General features: G+C 38.1%; 1 protein-coding gene across 1 annotated transcript in view; it reads left to right on the top strand.

Moving 5' to 3' along the window:
* The window catches only part of LOC124594191 (cytoplasmic dynein 2 heavy chain 1), a 786854-nt gene that overhangs the window by 365829 nt on the left and 406912 nt on the right, over positions 1–14113 (top strand). Inside the window, exons 32-34 of the mRNA XM_047132551.1 lie at positions 3887–4220; positions 5741–5848; positions 10256–10412. Of these exons, the coding sequence (XP_046988507.1) occupies positions 3887–4220; positions 5741–5848; positions 10256–10412 (599 nt within the window). The remainder of the gene's footprint in view (positions 1–3886; positions 4221–5740; positions 5849–10255; positions 10413–14113) is intronic.

Here is a 14113-nt window from a genome sequence, read left to right on the forward strand (position 1 = left end):
AGAACAGCAGTGTTTTTTAGGGTGGGAAAGGTAGAAACAAAATACGTTCAGAGACAGGTTGAAAATGACTTTCACATTGATGAAACAGGTGGCCAGAAAGGAAATTTTGATGTACATAATTCATGCAAACAGCCTCTAATTGAGACTGGAGATGTTCAGAAATGGACAGAAAAATTAGGTCCATCCAATTGTAATTCAGCCAGTGCACAAAATCAGTTATCTTTATTGCATCAGAATATCCAAGGACTGAGGGTGAAGCTCAATGAGTTGCTCATTTGTGTTGAAGAATTAGAGTTGACCAAACCAGTTGATATCATTTGCCTCTCTGAAAATCGTGTGACCACTGGTTAGAATTGTTAAATGTTACAGGAATTAAGTTAGCCTCTTACTTCTGTGGAGAAAATATGAAGAAAGGAGGAGTTTTCACATTTGTCAGAAACTGTTTTAATTTCAAGAATTTATTTTGATAAATTTTGCTCAGAGCAGCAAGAGCAATTTGTGCAACAGAAGTAGTATTCCACAACAAGTCCTTTATAATAGTATGTATATACAGAGCACCTTCAGGAAACTTTAACCTCTTCGTAAAAAACTTGGAAGCTCTGTTGCCCCATCTCACAGTAAAAAAAGGAAACTGTGGTTGCTGGTGATTTTAATGTGGATTTATTGAAAAGCTCTGTCAGTGCACAATTATTGCTATCACTAACACTACATTCAATTTAATTTATGCTGTGAACATTGCAACTAAGGTATGTAAATGCTCTGAGACTGCTGTTGATAATATCTTTGTAGACAAATCTAGGGAAAAAAGTCATATCACAAGACCATTACTAAATGGGCTATCTGATAATGACATTCATCATTTTATGTTAAATATTGAAATTTGTCAGGATATAAAATCTATTAAATCTGAGTGCAGCAGGATAATAAGTCAGTCGGAAATTGGGAATTTTAGGAGACTGCTCAAAGACATGAACTGAATAGATGTTTACAATACTTCTGACACAAATGGAAAATAAAGAGCATTCATTAATAAAGTTACTTTCTCATTTGAAAATTGTTTTGCCCTAAAGGTAACTCAGATCAGAGATCAAAAAACAAACCATGGATTACACAAGAAATCAAGATATCATGTGAGACGAAAAGGAAACTATAATTATTATCTAGAAACTGCTCTGATGTTAGCATTGTAATGCATTACAAAGAATACTACAAAATATTGAAGCAAGTAATCCAGAAATCTAAGCACTTTTATTATGATAAAAAGATAATTACATCAGGCAACAAAATAAAAACTATATGAGATATAGTGAAGACAGAGACAGGAGTGGCCAGAAAGGAAGAGGAACAGATAGCTTTAAAAATAAATGAGACATGGGTAACAAGCACTTGTGGTGTTGCAAATCTCTTAAACAAGTTCTGTCTTTCTGTTACTGGCAGCTTGTAATTATCGGGTTCAGTAAACAGTGCAATGGAATATCTGAGACCAATCCAGTCTCTACAAATAACTTCAGTAAAATGGAATTGACATTCACTTCTCCAAAAGAAGTAGTATCAATCATAAAATCCTTAAAATCAAAGTATTCTAGTGGTCACAGTAACATATCAACCAAGTTAATCAAAGAGTGTTCTTGTGAGTTGAGTTCTACCTTAAGTTATTTGTGTAATCAATCTCTTATCAGTGGAACAGAGTGGCTAAAATATACCCTTTACGAGAGGGAGGTAAAGAGATACTGTCAAACTAATGACCAGTATCGCTTTTGTTGGCTTTTCCAAAAAATTTGAAAAGGTTGTGTTCAAGCATCTTGTTAAGTATCTGACTGCAAAAAATATATTATTAAAGTCACAATTTGCATCCCCAAGGATTCTGTGGTGTAGAAGGCTATTTACATGTACAGTGAGAATGTACTTAACACAGTAGGTAACAAATTAGAGGTTACTGGAATTTTCTGTGACCTGTCAAAAATATCTGACTGTGTGAATCACAGTAGTCTTGTAAGTAAATTACAATATTATGGTGTCACTGCCAGTGCTGCAAAATGGTTTCAGTCTTATTTAATTAACAGGAGACAATGGGTGTCATTATGGAATGCCTGTGGGAGAAGCAATCAGTCTTCATCTGATTGGAAATTAATTACAGGTGGTGTTCCTCAAGGTTGCTTCTTTGATCCATTGCTTTTTCCTGTGGACGTTAGTGACCTCTTGACTGTTGCAATACCAGATGCTAAGTTTTTGCAGATGATACGAACATTGCAATAAATAGCAAATCAAGTACAGTTTCAGAAATGGCTGCTAATCAAATTTTTACCGACATTAATAAAAGGTTTAATACTAATTCACTATCATTAAACTTTGAAAAGACCCTCTGTATTCAGTTCAGAACCTGTAAGAGATTTCCTTCCAGTATATGTATAACATATGAAGACATGCAGATAGAGGGGGTTGACAGTGTTAAATTTCTGGAATTACGACCTGATAATAAATTTACTTTGGAAAGGCATTCCACAGAACAGCTGAATTGCCTAAACAGGTCTGTATTTGCAATGCAAATGATGTCAGATTTAGGTGACATAAATATAAAAAAGTTTACATACTTTGCTTTCTTTCATTCTATTATGTTATATCGGATCATATTTTGAGGTAACTCATCAAACTGAGCAAAAGTTATTAGAATACAAAAGCATACAATAAGACTCATTTGCGTTGTAATTCATGTATAAACTTGTTCAGGACACTGGTATTCTGACTACTGCTTCTCAGTATATTTATTCCTTTATGAAATTTGTTGCAAATAATATGGCTCTATTTCCAACCTACATCTCAATAGTTAATATTGATATCAGGAATAAGGACAATCTACACAAATACCTAAAATGTATTGCATTGTTCCAAAAAGGGCCCTAATATTCAGGAACACACATTTTCAGTAAGTTGCCAGCAATCATTAAAAACTTGGTTTCAGATAAGACACAGTTTAAACAGGGTTTGAAAGGCTTTTTGGCAGGCAACTCCTTCTATTCCATAGATGAATATCTTCAATAGGGACTGTTAGACCAGCTTAAATAAAAGTGTCTGTTAGATTTCGGTTTTGACAGCACTTGGTCACAACAGTCAAGATTAAGTATTTTTTATATGATAAATTTATTAAAAGTGCATAACTATGTTTCATTCTGACAGTGTATTAATTCTGTAAACATTAGCAATTCCAGTTTACTGTAATGTATTCACATATGTTGACATTTTCCTGACAAATGACACAGGAAGCGAGAATTATATTCAGATGTTCTATGCTTTTTATGTTATACTTTCTGACATGTTCCACACTCATGAGAATCATGTCATTTTTGGGCCTATGGAATGAGAACTGAATCTAATCTAATCACTCATATAAAATTGTACAGTTTAAATTCTAAGTATGGCACATATAAAAAATCCTTGATTTTCAATTAATGTCAGTTCTGAATGAAACTGTTGAGCACTTTCAGAAAAAATTTGCCTTAAAAATGAATTAACATTGGAGTACCTACTACTTCAGTTATTATAAGATGAACCTAATGCAGCACTCTGTACAACTGTACCCTGAATCTGCACATTGAAACTCTACATTCTTTCACTGTAAGACATGGGTCAATGTCAATATGACCATTGTACTGATAAGGCTTTACCAACAGATAATTAATTTTGTTTCTGATGAGGCTACTCTCCAAAAGTTGTATTCTTACTATGAAGTAACTCATGTTGAGCACCATACAATATTTTCTCATTGACTATGCTGCAAAAGATTTTGTGGTCCTAATGAAGGCACGGGTGCAGTTGTTTATGCTATCACCATAGCATATAGGATTTTGTTTAAATAGCTTTGTGAGTCACACTGTGAAATTGTTTGTAGGAAACTACTGTCAAAGCAACAACACTATGATTGGGGCCTCCGAGCACTGAAGACTATACTTGGAGGATGTGGAGCTGCTATTCGAGCACATCAGAGAGAGAAAGGCACTTCAAATAACAGTCCTTTATCAGAATCTGATGAAACTCAGTTAGTTGTCTCAGTGCTGCGTTTGAACACAGCATCAAAACTAACCTTTGCCGACTGTAAAAAATTTGATGCCTTAGTTCAAGACATGTTTCCTGGAACTGAATTTGTTGAATCAACTGGAAAAATGCTCAAAGAAGCCTTGAAAACAAGTTTTTCAGAGCTTGGATTACATTTTAATGAAAGACAGGTATGTATAATTTATAATGGAACAAAACATCAGTTAATATTGCTTTTTTTCTTTTTGTTGCTCCTATCCTGCTCTATTTGTCACTTGTTTAGTGCTCAGTGGGGCACAGTTTAGTTCTTCAATGTTTTACAGCCTACATTGTCCTTTTTAATTCCCATTGACAAAGCATCATCTATTATGTACAAACTTGTTTCTACCATCTAATTATCTGACTCATTCTTCTTCCTTTTCCGTTACATGGGCAGTTCTTCTATTCACCATGAAGCATGAAGATAATAGAGGATGCCCAAAAGTAATGTAACTTTATGGGAAAGTTAAATATTCTCAGAGTAATTCTCATGTTACTTCTCAATGAAAAATATGAGCTTTTGGTAGTATCCACCATAGCCTTTGTCAGAAAAGTAATCATTCTTAAAGAAGTAATGGAAACACACAAATGTAAATGCTGTAACAGTGCCCACTGCAACTAGAGACTCATGCTATCTAGTGCCTGATTCTATACATTGCAGAGTGCCTAGCCCATATCATGTGAGTTGTTGACTCAATCTAATTTTCACAGCCTCTAACCCTATGGCGCATGATTTTCACTGCATTGGAAGGCTTTTGATAGTCACTTCTTTGGTGTTTTCAGTCATTCTGGATTGCAGTGGATGGTATGTGCCATAGGGTTAATGATTGAGTGACAGTAGTTTCAAGCAAGAGATAGAATGACTGTCTGCTCAAATAATGTTTTTGCACTCATTTATAAGCCTGTGTTCAACAACCCAAGATTGTTTTAGATTTCTGTTCATGATGTGCTGCAGATATTCAGAATAATGCTGGGAGATGGTTCAAATAGACTATCCCACATAACTATTGCCACATTAAAATGCAATATCATACACACCTACAACTCAGAAGCAATGACTCTCCTTCACAGGATGCAACATCTCTTTGATTTTCTTAGCTGGCTTAAAGTCTGTCTTAATCCCATAGCTGTTAGAGATTCATCCAGTTTTACTTTCTGTTGCTCCACAAAGTGGGAGGAAGACTATGGACTGATGTTGCTTTTTCCATTGGATGGATTTGGATGTGTCTTTTCCAGAGGAGCTAACTTGATTTCATGGGCTTGAGAGTCATATTGTGTAAACACACTGGTTAGATGATTTACTTTGCTGCTGAGATAGTTCTCATATGATATGCTACTAACTCTATCTATCAGAGTGTTCAGCACAGCTCTATTTTGGGTAAGATGTTGGAAACTGTGCCCATTGAAATATCATTCTATGTGGGTCAGTTTATCATACAACAAGTTTCCAAAACAATCATGTAACTTTCCCTCAACTAAAATCTCTGAAAAGGGTGGCTTTCCTTCTGTCTTGTCTTGTCTTAAAAGTGTGTACATTTCTGTCATTTGCCAATTGCTTGAAATTTTGAAAAGTTTGGGATAAGCAAAATAGTGAAATTATTTTAACTTTGTGTATGCTCATGCAGTCTGTAACATATTAATGGTTGTCAGTTATTTGTTCTGTTACTTGCAGGAAAAGAAATGTTTAGAAGTATATGAGCAGCTGCAACAACGAATGGGTGTCGTGCTAATGGGACCATCAGGTTCAGGAAAGACAACAATTTGTCATCTCCTAAAAATGGTAAGTCAATCAAACTTGTCTCGAAAAAACCACTAATGTTGGTTTTGATATTTGGATGGTCATGTGAAGGGTACAGCGATGCAGTGTTCGTTTGTGTGTTTGTTTTTTCATAGTGGCCCTTAACACACTTACACGAATACAGAACAAATACCAAATAATGAAATATTACTCATTCATAACAAAAAAGAACAATAATTCCCATACACCACTTGCCTTCATCTTCAGGTCACTGGCTGATAAAATTTGTGCAGAATATTTTACATGCATGATTGGCCACTTTTTAGCCACTTAATTGGCAGCAGATGAGTGTTACATCTCTTCTCCCTGTAGAGTGTGAGTCTCGAAGTTTATCTTATTTTATCAGGCAGTTGGGATGTAGATACAGAGTTGTACATATCCATCAGCATCTGAAGAAACAGCTTTCAGAGTTGTTTAAGATCTCAAATTATCTGATCAGTATGCTCATTCCATATTAATGGATTGATTACTCAGATGTTTCAGAACTTTGTTTATGGTTATTCATTAGTTTTCTACTTATTACTCCATCTCAGAAACTTATGGGTTGTTGTGTGCAACTACATTTTTATGAAGATGTATGATTAACAGATTTATTAGTAATGCTTTGTACTTTTGATTTATTAATGATTACTTTTTATTATGTGGAATTTTGTGGAGTAGGGAAAATTGGTCAGTATGATGTATCATAGAAAGCATCTTTACATTTCTCTGTGTATTTATTAACATTGTGAAGTGCTTCATGCAAGCAGAGGAAAACTATGCTGCCATGACTGAATCCTGCAGAACTCATTTTGCAAAAAAAATTTGGTTTTCTTCAAATATTATTTAAACTGCAGCACATTTTATTAATGTTTTCATGGTTCAGTCATGAGTGTTCCCTCCAAAAGCCTTTGCCACGGAGAAGTATCAGCCCTTTCCAAAGGCCCTACACTTTTTGTCCCACTCTCAAATCCAATCATGCAGGACTTGTGAAAGACCTTCTCACCTTCTCCCAGTCCCTACAGTGGAAACACTTGTTCGCCACCAACCCTACCAGTCAGACTAAACCGAAGGCCAATATTGAACCCTGCATTACTCAGGTCACTACTTCTCCAACTGTGATCCAACCTCACTGCCCACAAATCACCCTCTATTATCTTTCCAGGATTTCTTAATCTCGAACCTTGCTTCACCATCATTCCCCAAATTCCTCAACAGGTAAGCTAACATAAAAGCTGCAGAAAGAACCACAATCCACCACCTAAGAACTTATCCTGATTTTATAAAGCTGCCTGCTGACAAAACCTCCACGACTGTTGTTTTGAACCTCAAGGATTTCCTGGTAAAGGACTACACCAGCAGACAGATTCATTCACCTTACAAACCTTGCCACAGTGACCCGATTCCAGGAATCCAGCAGGATCTCCAGTCTCTCGTCAAATCCTTAGGCCCATCGCAGAACCTCCCCCTGGAGTCCATCTCTCTCCTCACCCCTACATGTCCCTGTACTCCTTCCTTCTACATGCTTCCCAACCACAGCTTCATCTTCTTACCTGCAACCTACCCTCCTATATAAGAGATACCAACCATTTCCTCCACTGACTCTCCATAGCCCCTGTCCCTTTACCACATGGTGCCCTGCTCGTCACTGTTGTTGCCACATCCCTTTACCTTAATGTTCCTTAAGTCATGGCATTGCCAGTGTTGAACACTACCTTTCCTGATGCGTGATTCCAAACCAACAACCTCCTCCCTAGTCGCCATGAGCAACTATATTTTCATCCAAAATTACTTCTCCTTTAAAAGCAACACCTACAAACAAATTCAAGGCACAGCTGTGGGCACTCACATGCCAAACAGCATGGGCCATCTAGAGGAATCCTTTCTAAGCACTATTTGTGATCTGGATAGAGGGTGAGGACACCCTATCTACATTTGTCGAGAACCTTAACACCTTATCCCGTTTCAACTTCACCTCGTCCTCCTCAACCCAACAAGCCACCTTGCTTGATGTTGACCTCCCCCTCAAAGATGGTTACATCAGTACCTCCGTCCATATCACACCTACCAACCAGCAACAATACCTTCACTTTGACAGCTGCCATACATTCCTTACCAGGAAGTCCTTTTCACACAGCCTAGCCACCTGTGGCCATCCCATCTGTAGTGACAGGCAGTCACTTTTGAAACACAGCAAGGGTCTCAGTGAGGCCTTCACACAATGTAATTACTCTCCCAACCTTGTATAAAAACAGATCTCTGTTGCCTTGTTTTCCCATTCACCCACCACCTCTCAAAACCCCACCATCTGACCACAAGGAGAGCATTCCCCTCAGACTCAGTACCACCCAAGACCGGAGCAACTGAATCACAGTCTCTGCCAGGGTTTGGTCTACCTCGCATTGTGCCCTGAAATGAGGAATGTCCTACCCAATATCCTTCCCACCCCTCCCACAGTAGTATTCTGTCACCCACTCAACCTACGTAATATCCTTGTCCATCTCTATACAGCCCCTGCTCCAAACCCTTTGCTTCATGGTTCATAACCCAGTAATAGGCCTAGATGCAAGACTTGTCCCATACATCCTCCCATCACCACCTACTCCAGTCCAGTCACCAGTATCACCTAGCACATCAAAGGCAGGACTGCCTGTGAAACCAGTCATGTGATCCACAAGCTAAGCTGCAACCACCTTGCTGCATTCTATGTGCTGTCTGACTTCCCAACTGCACCTGGCTGCCTTACTCTGCCCCCACCTTACCCTTGTATGCTCCCACTAGCAGAACTTTACTGTCCCCTACACCTATCCTGCTGTCCCTCCCACTTACTGCCCCAGCCTCATCCTTACCACCACCACCCAGTTTGCCTCTCCCGTCATGCACTGTTGCTTAGAGTCTGCCCATGGCAGCCAGAGACTGTGGTCATGTGTGTGAGTTGTGTTTCTGTGAGCCTGTGATAGTATGTTGTCTATTCTGATGAAGGCATGTTTGACTTTTTGTTATGCCTATCTGTGTCTCAGCATCTCCTCTATATGGTGAGTGGTGACTACCCTTTTCACAATACTGTTATTATTCCTTCCTGGATTTTCCATTGTTTGTTTTATGATGTTATAAGATCACTTGTTTGTAAATGTGCCTTTTTTATTTGGAGCTGAAAATAAGATTTTTGTGTATTTAATTTGAACACTAAGAACATAGCTTCTTCCAACAATTCCAGGTATCCTAATCTAATCTGTACACACAGTCTACAAATTTCTTGCTTTTAAATGTAGTAAAGTGCATTTTATAACAACAAAAATAATCAATTATTGACTAAATTATTTAATTGAATAGACAAAAAAGATACTCACCAAGCGGTGGCAGAACACACACATAGAAGACAGTTGTAATTGGCAAGCTTTTGGAGCCAGTGGCTCCTTCTTCAGGCAGAAGGGTTTGAAGGTGAAGGAAAAGGGGTGAAGGAAAAGGAGTGGAGAGGTCTAGGAAAAGGGGTAGATTTCAGGAAAGTGACCCAGAACTGCAGGTCAGGGGAGTCTTACCATATGGAATGAGAAGAAAAGGCTGACTGTTGGGGACTGCACCAGACAAGATTTGAAAACTTGATAGCTTAAAGGTGGAAGACAGGATAATATTCAGACAGAGATTACTGCTTAAACATCATGTATGAGTTAATAAGAGTGAAAATCTAAGTGCATGATGTTTAATCAGTAATCTCTGTCTACATATTACCTTGTCTTCCACCTTTAAGCTCTCAGGTTTTCAAATCTCACCCGATGCAGTCATCAACAATCATCTTTCCTTCTCATTCTGTATAGTAAGTCTCCCCTGACCTGCAATTCTGGGTGACTTTCCAGAAATCTATCCCTTTTCCTAGACCTCTCCAGTCCTTTTTCTTTACCCCTCTTCCTTCTCCTTCAAACCCTTCTGCCTGAAGAAGGAGCCACTGGCTCCGAAACTTTGCCAATTACCACCATCTATTATGCGTATCTTCTGTTGCCACTTGATGAGTCAATTTTTTATTTATCCAGTTAAATAAAGTGCATTTTTATATATCTCACCAAACAAATTAATTGTTTTAATGTTCTGTTTTAACATTATAGTTTATGTTTGTGGATCACAGGTTTTATTCCTGGGTTCAATTTCAATAACATATTATTGTGTACTGCGCATTATTTGTGTTAGGTGGGCTGCTCATTTTACATTAATGCTATTTATTGTCATTTTACACTCTTTAACTCAGTTTATTCAGTACCCATTGGCTATTGTTGTTCCCTTATAAGTTCCCTACTTGAATTCCATTATTTTTCGTTTGTAAATTCATAGCACTGTCTTTCTACTCAAAACTGTGAAAATTATGCCTTCCATTTGTCTGTATGCAAGTAGTAAGAGGGATTACTACATCTGTTACAGGCTCTAGGGAAACTCAGTCAACCAATTAAGCAGTACACTATGAATCCAAAAGCTATGCCAAGGACTCAGTTTCTGGGCCAGATTGACATAGACACAAGGCAGTGGAATGATGGTGTACTTACTTTAGCAGCACAACATGTATATTCTGAGATGTCAGGTAATATGTAATGTGAAAGTTAACTGTGTTCTGAAGTATCATATGAAGGATTCTAATCAATAGTCTATCAGAAGAAAGAATTGAAAAACAACGCTTCTGTCAGATATAAGAAGGAAGATTGTAATTTAACATCTCATCAGACACTATTTCATAAAAAAAAGTGTAGTTGACTAGGATTTTCCAGGGGTGGAATTTTTTAGGGCTTAGCACAGCATCCTAAAATCAACATATGTTCCATTTTTAGTTGTCTATCTGGTTATGATCTGCAGTTGAGATGTGGTTGCTGGGACTTGTGACACCAATGCAACTAGATATTGTGCATCTAAATAGGCATCAAAATGGATGATTCAGGTTATTTGTGCAGCCTCCAATTTTGTGTATGCTGGGTATTCGTAGCTTCATATCATTGATTACAGATGTTCTCAGTCGAAGGAAGCATGATGTATACAGCGTTCCATGGCACTGTGGAAAATGTTACTTTCTCCAAACATTTTGCACTGTTCAAAGTTTGCATATAGAACACTGTCACTCCTTAAATCTACAGCAAATTGAGAAATCCTTGTTGATGGATCACTACTTAGCTAAAGAACACAGAATGAAATGTGAGGAGAAACAGATAATACTTCATCACATTACCGGGACTCCAGGAATCAATACTCTCATTCATTCACCATGTTATATAGATACCATCAAGGTAAAGAATTGTCAGGGATGTGGAATGAGTCAAGTTATACTGTAACAAAAGACAAGGAAACCACAGATTCTTAATCTTTGTACTATGTTAACTATAAATTATCATTGTACTGCGTAATATAATTCTCACTTATGCCATTTAAATTTAATCAACTAATGAAGCTGCTATTTTGAAAAAAGCTGCTGCTTTCTCAGTTTTAATATGTGGTTGCTGTTTATCTACTATTGGGGGGGGGGGGGGGGGGGGCAAGTTTTTGACATATGGTTGCGTAAGATACCGATAGAGGTTGTGCCTGAAATATCAGTTTTATGACACTGGCAACCTTGGTAAATAATTGCATTGTAGCTGTTTGTTTTGTGTACTTTTCTTAGCTTTGTGTTGTGTATTGCTCTTGTTTCCAATTTTAAAATGAGTGAAGAGGCTATTCCTGGTCCATCATGGAGTAGTCCAGGCTCTCATTATTTTATTTACACTCGCAGCCGACTGGCACAATGTAGTGTCTGCATAATACTTATCACACAGCTATGTAACAAACACTGATACTTGCTTGGAAGCTAACACATGACTACTAAGCAATGAATGAACACAATATAAAAACTTATCACCATAATACACAAGAAATTAATGCACTACTAACAGATGAGCTGAAGTACATCTCAGTAATAATGTGCTTATGGGCACTGGCTTAGCCTTGAATCAGTTCAACACACAAAAATAACAAAAGTCATATTACTGCAGAAAGTGAGCAGGGTGGAGTTGCAATTTACAAGCATGAAAATATGGATTTTACTACCCTACCTGACTTAATGTGAACAAATATCAAAAAGGACTATGAAGCAGCAGCTATAAAAATTACAACACTCAACTTGGTTACTGTTACATTTTACTGATCACCACCTAGACATTTTGAACCTTTTTTAAATGAATTAGATTTATTGCTCAACAAAGCAAATAAAATCGAATGCGCTTTGGTAATTTGTGAAGACTTCAAAATAGATTTTCTTACAAAAGTGTGAAGAGAGAGGCCCTTTTGAATATTAATATGCTCTACAATTTAAATACTGAAGTAAATGGTGTTACTCAAGTAATGGATGCTTGTGAAATAGCTTAAGATTAGTTTCTAGTCAAGAAGAGTTCATCCAACACTTCATTAAAAATTTACAGTGCTAGCTTTAGTGAGAATTTACAGTGCTAGCTTTAGTGACCATCTAGTTCAAATACTAAGCTAAAAAGTAAATTGCAGTATTGGGAATAACATGTCTTTAAGAACTCCATGTAGATGCTGTAGTCAGGACAACATAAACTATTTCTACCGTTTACTGAAGAAAGAAAAAAGGTCACAGGGTTATAGAAGTAATGACCTACATGAAAAATTTGACACCTTAATGGTGACATGTTGAGTTCTAAACAGGCACAATGAAAAGACTGTTTACATGTTGAGGTTTTGGCCAAAGTGTTTTTCACAAAAGAAAACATGCACACATTTGCACAAGCAGGCATGTCTCATGCATACATGACCTCTATCTCTGGCCACCATGGCCAGACTGGCATTCTGGCTGTGCCAACAGATGTCCGTTTGATTGTGTTCTGCACAGAAGATGCCATTTCTGTCAATTGACAACTACAGCAGCGATGATATCAGGGCACCCATCAAATGGGGTAGAATTTGTCTGCTGGTCCCACATCCACAATTGCTTTGTACACAGTCACAGATGGTGCAGTATTGCACAGGAAAGATGCCTACCAGACTCTCTGCAGTGGAAAGCCATAGAAAGAATGGAAGCAGGACATTCGTGAACTGATGTGCCCTGATGGCTCAATGTGAATCATTTTGTTGTTTCTCAGATGTGGTGATGGTTTGTAGAGACCTAAACTGTATCCCTAAGAGCAGTGCAGGGCCGACCATGTGTGACATCAGGAAGAGAGAACCATTATTTGGGTGTAAGGGTACAAAGGTACTGCCTTAGTACTGCATGGCAAGTGGCATCTGACCTCACAGCATCCACTCGGTGTGTTGTATTGAAGCAAACGGTGTACAGAAGGCTTTGTCAGAGTGGCCTTTATTGTCGGAGACCTGCTGCATGTGTGCCTCTGATGTGTCTTCACAGGAGGGAACACCTAGGGTTGAGTTGTCAGTATGCCACCTGGACCAGTAGAACAGTGGGGCAATGTTCTTCTCACAGATGAGTTCCAGTTTGGTCTGGAGAGTGATTCTTGATGGATTCACCTCTGGAGGGAATGTAGAACATGATTTTGGGACCCAAATATTGTGGTAAGAGACTGGTATTGAGGAGGATCCGTAATGATAAGGACAGGGATTATGCTGACCACTCATCGTCTCTTCATGAGATTGTACAGGTGAATCAGTATGGTTTAACTGCTGTCAGGTATCATGACGAGATCTTGAGGCCTCATGTGTGGTTGTTGCGAGGTGCTGTGGGTCCAGACTTCGTATTGATGGACAATAATGTTAGACCTCTTACGGAATGTGTGGTTGATGTTTTCTTCAAAATGGAAGATATAGCATGTGTGGCGTGGCATGCTCGCTCTTCCAGTTTTAATCCCATAGGGCATGTCTGGGGTGCACTGTGGAGATGGGTTCTATCACGTCAGCATCCACCAACTACTCCCCAACACTTGCGAGCAGCTCTGCAGGAAGAATAGGGTGTGATTGACTCAACATGATGTTGATGACATCATTCACTGCATGTTCCATTGTTATCAGGCCTGTGTTGCTGCCAGAGGTGGTCACACTGCTTGCTGAGCACATTAATCAGTTGTCTCAATGTGTGTGTAGTTCCATTAAATTGGAAAAAGGACACTTTTGTCTACTGTCATGTATGTTGCAGTTGTTTATGTTTTGTATTTTTTACATTGTTTCTGCTTTACTATCACCTGTTTATAATGTTTTGTGGCAAAATGAATGCAATCTTGCAAAATTTCCATTTGTTACTTTAATTTTGGACCAGTGTACTTCTCCTTTGCAGGGAAGGTATACAAGCAAACT

Source organism: Schistocerca americana, chromosome 2 (genome assembly GCF_021461395.2).
Source record: "Schistocerca americana isolate TAMUIC-IGC-003095 chromosome 2, iqSchAmer2.1, whole genome shotgun sequence".
Taxonomy (NCBI): Eukaryota; Metazoa; Arthropoda; class Insecta; order Orthoptera; family Acrididae; genus Schistocerca; species Schistocerca americana.